This window comes from Leishmania martiniquensis, chromosome 14 (genome assembly GCF_017916325.1).
Source record: "Leishmania martiniquensis isolate LSCM1 chromosome 14, whole genome shotgun sequence".
NCBI classification, from domain to species: domain Eukaryota; phylum Euglenozoa; class Kinetoplastea; order Trypanosomatida; family Trypanosomatidae; genus Leishmania; species Leishmania martiniquensis.
Window position 1 is genome coordinate 525,438 of NC_090149.1, and position 9,563 is coordinate 535,000.

At 60.1% G+C, this 9,563-nt stretch overlaps 4 protein-coding genes across 4 annotated transcripts; all 4 read left to right on the top strand.

Annotated features, from left to right (window-relative positions):
• Positions 1 to 1,424: 1,424 nt before the first annotated feature.
• LSCM1_04921 (uncharacterized protein) lies at positions 1,425 to 3,146 on the top strand (the record flags this gene model as incomplete). Its single annotated transcript, XM_067322403.1, has 1 exon — positions 1,425 to 3,146. One exon carries the CDS (start codon positions 1,425 to 1,427, stop codon positions 3,144 to 3,146), a length of 1,722 nt encoding a protein of 573 aa, XP_067180176.1.
• Positions 3,147 to 3,944: 798 nt separating this feature from the next.
• LSCM1_04922 (uncharacterized protein) lies at positions 3,945 to 4,874 on the top strand (the record flags this gene model as incomplete). Its single annotated transcript, XM_067322404.1, has 1 exon — positions 3,945 to 4,874. The coding sequence occupies one exon, from the start codon at positions 3,945 to 3,947 to the stop codon at positions 4,872 to 4,874; it is 930 nt and encodes a 309-aa protein (XP_067180177.1).
• Positions 4,875 to 5,715: 841 nt separating this feature from the next.
• LSCM1_04923 (uncharacterized protein) lies at positions 5,716 to 6,333 on the top strand (the record flags this gene model as incomplete). The annotated part of the gene is made up of 1 exon (XM_067322405.1): positions 5,716 to 6,333. One exon carries the CDS (start codon positions 5,716 to 5,718, stop codon positions 6,331 to 6,333), a length of 618 nt encoding a protein of 205 aa, XP_067180178.1.
• Positions 6,334 to 8,500: 2,167 nt separating this feature from the next.
• LSCM1_04924 (uncharacterized protein) lies at positions 8,501 to 9,103 on the top strand (the record flags this gene model as incomplete). The annotated part of the gene is made up of 1 exon (XM_067322406.1): positions 8,501 to 9,103. One exon carries the CDS (start codon positions 8,501 to 8,503, stop codon positions 9,101 to 9,103), a length of 603 nt encoding a protein of 200 aa, XP_067180179.1.
• Positions 9,104 to 9,563: the final 460 nt, after the last annotated feature.

Here is a 9,563-nt window from a genome sequence, read left to right on the forward strand (position 1 = left end):
TAACACTGCTTTAACCCCTTCTCCCCGCCCCCAATGATCATGGAGACGCACACACGCCCCACCTCGGCGCGCGGCACTTTATGCACCTCTCAGTGCGAGCGGCGCCCCCGCGGTGTCGCAGCGCACTCCCTGTGTGCAAGGGAGCCAAGTCGCCGCCGCTCTCCGTGCCGGTGCGGAATCACCTGCGGTGGCCACACAGGGGCCGACGCCCACGACCTCGAGTCGCCCGAGCAGCCCCATTGCTAGGCAGGTCGGTGGTCGTGTGCTGGGCGCGGCGTGGTGTCGCAGCGGCCTGCGGAGCGGGTGGCGGGCAGACGGTGAGGCAGGGTCCGTGCCCCGGTGACCGAGTGGGGGGACGCCTTGCAGGAAGGTGCGTGTCTGCAGCTGCGCTGCAGCAGGTGGCGTGTGCTGGGGTGAAGGGGGAGCGAAGTGGTGTAGCTGAATGGCTGAGGGCGGACCAACTGAAGGAGGCTGTGAGCTGCTGGCGATCATTGCGAGAAGTGTGCGCGTTAGCGGATGACGTAGCGATCGCAGCGACGGGGGGGAGGGGGGGCTCGCTGCGTTCCGACAATCTCTTCCGGTAACGCGCTCCGTACCCCATTTGTGCATGGAATATGATGATATTACACCATCCGCCCGATGTGCGTTGAAGACTGCAAAGTAAAAGAGAGGGGCGATGTGGGCCCAAGTTTGACAGTGTGAGGGGCCGCTGGTGCGCGTGCGTGGAAAGGACAGGGCCGACGCTCCCCATCATTGCCCGCCGGCTCTTATCACACAGAGCTACGGCGTGACGCGTTGGGTCCAACACGCGCAGTTCGGGCTTCGACTCGCGTCCGTTTTTCAGGCGTTCCTATGAGTGATCGCAGAGGGCGGAACAGCGCACAGCCGTGCCTTTTCGCTTCCCCTATTCCTCGGAAGTAGCGTGGCCTCGCAGCGCCGTCGCTGTTGCCGTTGGCCAAAGTTTACGATATGCGCCCCCTCCCCCCTTTTTCTCCTCTTTTCATCACGCACGCCTAGGTTTGACGTGCCACACCGCTGTTTCACTCGTGTGTCGCTCCCGCGGCGTCCACAATCGTTCCCCCTTATTGAGGAGGTGCGCTGTGTGAGACTGTGTGGATCCACGCAAGCGCGCCTGCAGAGGCTCACACGAGCGTCAAACTGACGGATGCAACGGTCGTAACGTGCGCCGGAGCGCTCTTCTAACCGGCAAAAGGGCCGCCAAGCACCTACACACCGCTACAGAGAAATCACAACAAACACTCTACCTTACCGCGCGAGCTCTCGAGCCTTTTCTACCTGTCTACTGCGCGCCCATCCTTTCACTCGGGCATCTGGCCTCATATCAGCGCGGCACACAGCTCTCTCTTTTTTCCTCTCCAGTCGCGCCTCTCCGTGTCAAGGGGCGCGCCGGTGTGAGGTGGGAGATGCGCGCGCGTATCCTGCGTGCAGGCCGCACGGAACAGCAACAGTACGCCGAAAAAGAACTCAACGCGCGCATCGATGATCTCCTTCACACGTTAGCTCACCACATCGTGGCTTGTGCTCCTCAGTGGGCTGCGCAGGTGCGCGCAAGGTCTCGAAAAGAGTCGATCGGTCACGCTAGCGGTGCTGCGGCGCTCGCCTGGGAAGGGTGGCGCGATGCAGAGCTGGCTCATGTGCTCTCCACAATGACAGAGATGCAAGAGTTGGTAGACTTGCATGTCGTCCGGCATCTCGATGCGGCAGCAGCCACTCTCAGCGGTGATGATAGTACGGGGGACTCTTCACGAGCCGTAGCGGCGCCCGTGAGCGAAGCTTCGGCCGCTTCGGCGTTATCGACTGACTTTTACGCAGAATTTGTGCGGCTACTCATTGCGCGCATCTTCATTATTGTCACAGAGAACGCACTTTCGTTTTCAGGGTCACCTGCGTACGTGCAGGATGTGCGCACAGCAGCTGGACCCGCGAAAGGCGATGCCGTGATCGTGGCGTGCTTTGCTCCGAACAACTCCACGTCTCTTCTTCCTGCGCAGTCGATGCTGCGCCTTCCCGCGAGCATCTACATCGGATGGCGCTGCGGCTACCGTCTTCTATCCTCGATCGGAGACATGCTGCGCCTGGCGGATGGAGATCGTGCAGCTGGCTGGCTGGATGTCACCTCCGCCGCACTTCGCAGCGTATGGGATGGCGCGCATGCCTGCAGCGGCAGTTTTTCAGCTGCGTCGGCACCTGACGCTGCTGAAGCGCTTCGCCGCTTCGTGGTAGGCGCAGAAACACATGTGCATGCTTTGCAGTGTATGTGGTGGTGGTGCAGCCTCGTCTTTGAGCACTGCTACGCACATGGTTGGCTGATTACTTGTACTTCAGCACCGTCTCCCAACAGTGCACAGAGCGCTCCTGAGAGCAGAGAGGAGGCTTCGTGTAACTCAAGGATCGCGATTGCCGCTGCGTCAGGCGCTTGTGCCCGCAGTGATGGTGCCGCGCAGCTCATCTTCAGCCCCGAGGGCGGCGATTACAGAAAGCTGTGGGACGTCGGCCGCTCAAAGGTGACTGAATATCTCAGCGGTATCGCATTGCCCGCAGTAGCGGATTTCCTGCGCGCCGCGTTGGAGAGGTTCGTGTTCGTTGACGCTGTGTCGTCAGCACCACCTTGGCCAAATCAGTCTGAGCAGCTCACCAAGGCTCTGCAGGCCGTTCGCAGCGCTGCAGTGGGTCTCTTTCCGTCCCCGCCACTAAGCGTCGACGCTTCGTCTTCAGAGAAGTTGTCTTCTTGTCCTGCTGCGTTATCGACGTCAGCTTCGAGCTTTCTGCGCCACGTGGTGCATGCCGCACTGCTACCGCTGGCGGAGCGCGTTTTGGACGACGGCTCGGCGGCGCTGCCGGGCCCCATCGCGCCCACTCCTGGGAGGGCCTCCAATGCTGCCGCAGCGCCGGCCTCTGCAACTGAGGACGGAGGCGGGCGCAGCAGTGACGAGGAGGAGTGGGAGGAGCTGCAGCTTGCAGGCGGCGCGAGTCGCTGCCCCACAGGCGTCGAGGTTGCCGCTACCGTTGAGGCGTCAGCGACGGCAAGGAAGAGCGCCATCATCTTCGCACTCGATGAGCTAGAGCGTGGGTTCGGCGAGCTGGCTCGCGATGACAGTGTCGCTATGACGCTACGACGACTGTGACCTCCCATCGCGGCTCTGCGCAGCACTGCCTCGAGCAAACGGGCCCTGCCGCTTGCTGATTTCATCTTCTCGGTGCTCCTCACCCCGACGTCACCGTCATGACGTGCAAGTCGCTCCCCCCTCTTCCCCCTTCCCCAAAAAAACTTTACGCGAAGTCGTGCTCGATGACATCTCCCGATCACCGTGGACTGGAAGTGAGGGGATCTGTTCACCCTCCGCCGCCATTCTCTGCCTTTATCTCTTTGCCCCCTCCCCCCTTCCTCGACCGCGTGTCGGCTCGTGACGATGCGTTCCGATGCGGGCATCCGTCTGCTGAAGCCGCAGGGGGAGGGGGGTGCGCGCTGGCTCACGGGCGACTTCATTTCCCGGAGAGCCTTGTCATCATCTCTTCCTCCGCCTTTATCGTCGCCGACCGCCCCTCCTCCTCTCCCCGCCATTGGCGAGTGCACGCACGTCTCACACACATCCCGGGGGAGGGGAGGGAGGAGGGAGGGGCAAGCAGCAGTGACTAGAAGGTTGGTGCAGCCGAGTACGCTGGCGGCCTCTGTGAATGGGTAACGCGGTCGCACAAACCCAGAGGCCCCTTTGCAGCTTCTTTTTTTTCCCCTTTCCTGCGCCATTTCACACGTTCAGCCCCCCTTTTTTTCTCAACATCGCACGGACTTCCACTGTGGAGCATACAAGCCTCACCCCGTTGGGCATCCGTGTGCCTCCTCCATCTACTCCGCCTTCCCCTACAGCTCACAAGAGCTTCCTGTCTCTCTTTCTCTGTACGGTAGCGTGTCTCCTGAGGAGGCCATGTCGCAAGAAGATGATCTGCCCCGCTTCGACTTCAGCGAAGGGGCTGGCGTAGCGCTGGGCAGCCTTCCCTGCTTCACTGCCGTGTCTACTCGCGGAGCTGCTGGTAAGGCGCTCGAGGCTGCCTTGGAGCCACTTCACCGCATCGCCTACGGTCGTGCCGGCAACGCCGGCAAGCGCCGCGCCGCTCTTGCGCACTTCAAAGGGTTTCCCATGTCGATGGAGGCGGAAGTGTCGGAGAAGATGTCGAAGCTGACGAAGGACCGTCTACGCGATGTGATCAAGGCCCTCGGCATCAACGTGCACATCTCGCTGACACACGCCGAAGTCGCTGCTGGGGTCGCAAAGTTTCTGATGGCTCCGCGCGACGATGGGAGGCTGAAGGGCAATAGCCCGACAGCAGCCAGGTCGAAGAAAGGGTCACCGGCGAAGCGATCCGCGCCTGCCGATTCGGCTGATGAGCCACTAGTGAAGAAGTCGCGACCAGAGCCGCTGACACCATCGTCCACAGTGGCAGCGAGTGCGGTTAAGGCGCCTGACACCTCGGCTTCTCCTCCTGACTCCGCAGGCCCGTCGGATGACGCAGTGCTCGTGGAAGTCTATCGCCGCGTTCTCGCCATGACCCCTGAAGACCGTGCGGTTCTCGGGGTGAAGGCGCTCCGCACGGGCCTCGAGGAGCACTTCAAGCTAGCCGCTGGAGGTCTGCGCCACAAGAAGGGCATCATCACCACCGCAGCCTCTGACTGCGTGCGGGCACTCAAGGAGGCAGAGATGCGGGCTGCGGCGGCCGCTCTCCAAAGTGCCAGTGACGCGCCTGACACCGCCACTGCAACGATCGCGGAGCAGACGACGGCGCTTCCGCCTTCGGTGCCCTCTGCGCTGGAGATACCCGATGGCAGCCCACCGGCCCCCGCCGCATCGCCCGTGTAGTGATTTGCTGAGTCGGCCAGAGTCCCGCCAGAGGTGTGCAACTGCGGTCGCTCTCTAGCAGCTTGCGGCGGCTCAGCCTGCAGGGCTGCTACTCCACGTAGCTAACGTTTTCTAAGCGACAGGCGCGCGAAGCGAATCAGTTCACCTCTTGTTTGTGCCGATCGATGGGCGCGCTTGTGCGTCGCCGCGGGACGTCTAGGGCGGCCGTGCTGCTACGCGCTCTGCGTGCTTCGCGCTCATCTCCGTTTCTTCCCACGGCGTCCACATTCATCTAACGGCAGAGCCGGCTCTAAGAAGAACACCTTCAACCTTTATATGCGCTTCCCGCACTCGACATCGTCATCTCATGGCGCTCCACAGCAGGAGAAGGGTATTGGGCGTGCCCTGTCTCCCGCATTACCTGACCCCGCCCTGTACGTCATCACGGGAGATACATTTTTTCTTGGGTAAGCGCAATCGGACGTGATGACGGGATAGCGATTTTGTTTCTCGCGAAAGGGGTGTTTCCTGCAGCTCGCCGCTCGTTCGCCCCCCCTCTTCCTCTTTCCACTCTATCCTCGTTCTCTGCCGTGTCGCACCCTTTTCCTCGACGCCTCTCTCCATTCGATCGCTGCCCCGCTGGGTGATGTGGGGGAGTACGCATCACGTCTCTCTGTGCAGTCTCTCCTGACCTTGAACCGGCCACACACTGCCACGCACTCCGACACAGCTCCTTTTTAGAATACATCAATCCTGCTCCGGTCAGCTACTGCTGCGTCGCTCTGATCCTCCGCAGCTGCGCTCAACAACCCTCTTTTTCTCGCCTGTCGCTTACAGACAAGGCAATACACAAGTGAAGCAGATGGCATCTGCGGTGGCCCATGGGTCTCGCAGCCCGGCCTCCCGGGCGCTTTGCGTAGTCTTCGCTGCCGTCCTGGCGCTGCTGAGCGTGTGCGGCGCTCCTGCGCAGGGGGCCACCGTAGCCGACCTGAAGAACACTATTCAAAGCGAGCTGCAGCGCATCAATGTAGGCATGACGGACTTCTATAGCGCCCTCAGTGCCCCTCCAACTGTGCAGCAGCAGTTTTGCACGACAGCCATCATGAACAAAGGGAAAGGCTTGAGTCTCACGATGGAGAAGCTCTCAACGCCCTACGGCGTCCTGGCCACTGATTTCGGTCTCATCATCTTCAAAGATAACTTCGTCTTTGGCCCATCGATCAAGCTCATTGGCGCCTCTGCATGGGCCAACGGGACGCTGACGACGGATGTGCAGTACGGTAACAGCATCCTCGTGCCGTTCAAAGCAGAAACGATCGTTTTCGTCACGGGCGTCATCACAAACAAAAGGGGCGACGCGAACATCCTCCCCATGGCGCACTACATGATGGTTGGCGCATACCTTTGCAGCTACATGCACATGGACGTTGGCCCGCTCTTCAGTGACACCTTCAAAGGTGTCTTTGCAGCGCTCGCGTAGCTGTTCGCGTGGATAGGGTGAGTGTTACGTGCGCTTGCACGTTGGCGCCTCTCGGCTTCCCACATTGTTTTTCCGTTTGCTTCTAGAACACCTCACGCGGACGTTCACGAACCGCGCAAGGGGGCCGGGGCGTGACGGGCGAGAGTCGGTGCTCACGAAAACTGTCATGTGGTACCCGTCTTGGGTCCTCTCACAACCTTTCCTTCCCCTCTTGAGCCGCTCAACTAGCTGAAGCGAGTGCCGCCATCTCCGAACGTGTGCTCGTGTTCGACCGTGCCCGTGAGGGGGTATGTGTGAGCGCCCGCAGACCGCATTGTTACTTTACCACCGCCGCCTCCCTCTCTCCTTGTCTCTTCTCCGTGTTTTCACCAGGCTTGTAGGCGCCGGAGTGCGCATCTTTGCCTTTGATGTCGCCGCTTCGGCTATGTGGTGAACGGCGCTGAGGACGGCGTCACTTTCCCCTTCCCCTCCCATCTCACCGCGCTGGCGTTGCTTTCCCTCTGGTGGTGCTCTTCTCAGGGGTGGGGGGTGGGTGGGAGTGATGAGGGGGTGACCCTTCCCCGTCCCCCCTCCCCGCTGCACATCAGAAAGGGGTGACCGTTGCCCTTGGAATGGCAACATTTTCCCATGCACATACCCACAGAGGTGCGCGCATCCCTCCGTTCCCTCCCTCCCTCCCTTCCTCCCTTCCTCCTCCCTCCGCACACGAGAGCGTGTGCCTCTGCGCTAAGCCGCGAGGTGGTCGATTCGCTTTCCGTTCCCTTTTTTGTCCTCATGTCGTATCCGACGCTTTCTGAGGAGCTTTTTTTTTGTGTGTGCGTGTGTGTGATGAACGGCTGCCGCCCACCGTTGGCTTTGTTGCAGGACCACGTACTGCCCAGCAGGCGGGGGGAGGAGGAGGGGAGGGGTGGAGAGGCGTAGGCGGTGAGGGGTTCATCCCTCATCTTCTCGTTTTTCTCCAGCACACTGCGAAGACGAGGAATAACGCGCAAACGGACGCCGCAGTTGGGTGATCAGAGCGCAGCATGAGCGGCACGAACGAAGAAAGACGATAAAGGCTGCCGCTGCGTCTCTGTGAAGGCTACGCGAGACGTGCACGCACGCAGTCGTACCCCATCTTATGTCTCTGTGTGTGCGCGTGCACTGGTGGAGAGGAGGTGAAGCTCTTGCCCCTTGGCTGCATGGCTGATAGAGGATGAGGAGAGGGACTTCGCGAAGGCGTCCGTGCGGCACTCTGTGGGGGGAGAAAGCACGCGGCAGATACTACTGCTTCACACCCCCTAAAGTCCCCGCTGACACGTCCAAAAGTGTTGGGCGAGATCGAGGTTGTGGATGAACACCTCGGATGCATGCCGGAAGCCCTATGCCCCCTCTTCCTCTCCCAGAATCTGCAGGGTCGTACGTCTTCCACGAGCCCTTTTCGCCTGCTGATAAAGTGCACTATCTCTTACCCCTCTCTCGCTTGCTCTTGCTCGTGATGACGTATCCGCATTTTTCTGTCGTGCGTGCGTGTGTGTGTGGGGGGCACGCCCAACGCAACGCGGCATCGATGCCGTCGGTTCACGACCGTCCACCAACGCATCTGTCAAATTCGATCCCCCACCTATACATATATATATATTTATATATTCACATAAATGCATACGCGTGCGCGCGCTTTTTCCATGGAATGAAAAGCAGCTCTTCACTGTCTCGTACACTCAGTATTCACCCGCCTGCTACAGACGCGAGCGCGCGACCCGCGAGGCTGTCGACTGATTTCGTCTTCCCTTATCCCTCATACGAAAGCGCTTTGCCATTTCCCGTTCTCCTTGACGGCGCTCGACGACGAGGAGGTGTCCCATCCGTTCGCACTGCCGCCGGCTGAATTTGCACACACTTGTTGGGGTGCAGTGGAAGCGCTCTCTCTCTCATTGTTTCTTTTCAGGCCACCCTTAGAGCATCGCGGCGGCTTTAACACAAACCTTTCGTGTGCATGTGTGAGTGTGGACGCGTGTCCCTTTCCTTGGACTCCCAGCACAGCGTGCGCACATACCAGCACATCGCCACACAGAAGCCTACACAGACAAACACAGGCACTCCCTTTCCAGCTCCATCGCTTATCCTCCCCATTTCTTTCCTTTTTTTCTTTCTCGGTGCCCGGGAAGATACTTGCCGTGCTCACTTCATGTCCTCCTCCATGCGCGCATCGCGTCTTGTGGCGCTCATGGTGGCTGCCAGTCTCCTAACCGTGCTACTCGTAATGCCGCCGTCCTCGACGACTGCCTACGCGGCTGCCACTGTCGCCGACTTTAGGAAGGAGTACCAGCGCATCATGGAGTCCGCCGGCGAGGGCTTTGGCGCGTTCTACCGCGACATGACACAGCCGCCAGCATCGTACGCGTGGGAGTGCACCACGGGCTCGTCAGCAGCTTTTAGCGTGGCCTACGCGTCTTCGACAGCGCCGTATGCAGTAAGCGTCTTGAGCACCACCATGACGGTAACACGAACCGCGGTGACGGCAGGCGTGTCCTACGAACTTATTGGCATTGCCTGCGACTTGAACGCATTCTGCGGTGACATGGTGAGGGGGGCTTCGCTTTCGTTTCCATTGAAGGTAGGTGCGGTTGTTATTGTGGCGGGCGCGGTCACCAGCAATGGCATTCATAACTTCTTGCCGGTATCCTTCTACAGCATCCAGTCTTCCAACGAATGCTCCAGTGAACACATTGCCAACGTAACGAAAGTCTTCACCAGCACCTCAGCCGTGTGGGTACAACTATGGGAGTGAGTCGGATTCAAAGGACAAGAAAAAAAAGGGGGCTCGATTTCCACGGCGAAACGTGCAGCGTGCGGGTCAGCTCCGACGATGTTCGGAGTGCCCATCGGTGCGTGCGCACTGAGACACAGAGGGTGGCAGGTGGCGTGTGTCTCTCTCTCTCTTTTGGCGAGTGCCGGTGTGCCTGTGCACGGGTGCTCTCTCTGTGGCGCTGTCTCGTGCATGCAGAGCAGACAGACCTCTGTGCAGGAACAGAGGGGAGAGGAGAGAGAGGCGTCTGCGTCTGTCTTTGCTCCCAAGACACGCACACACATATATATATATGTATGTATATGTTTCATCGCATTGTTCTCTTTCCCTCTTGGTTTTGTGCTCTCCCCTCTCCTCCCCTCTTTTTTTATGTGGCGGCTGTTGTGCTCGACGCGGCGGGGGTGAGTGGCGTGTGTGGAAAGAGGGCGGGGCACAGCTGTCT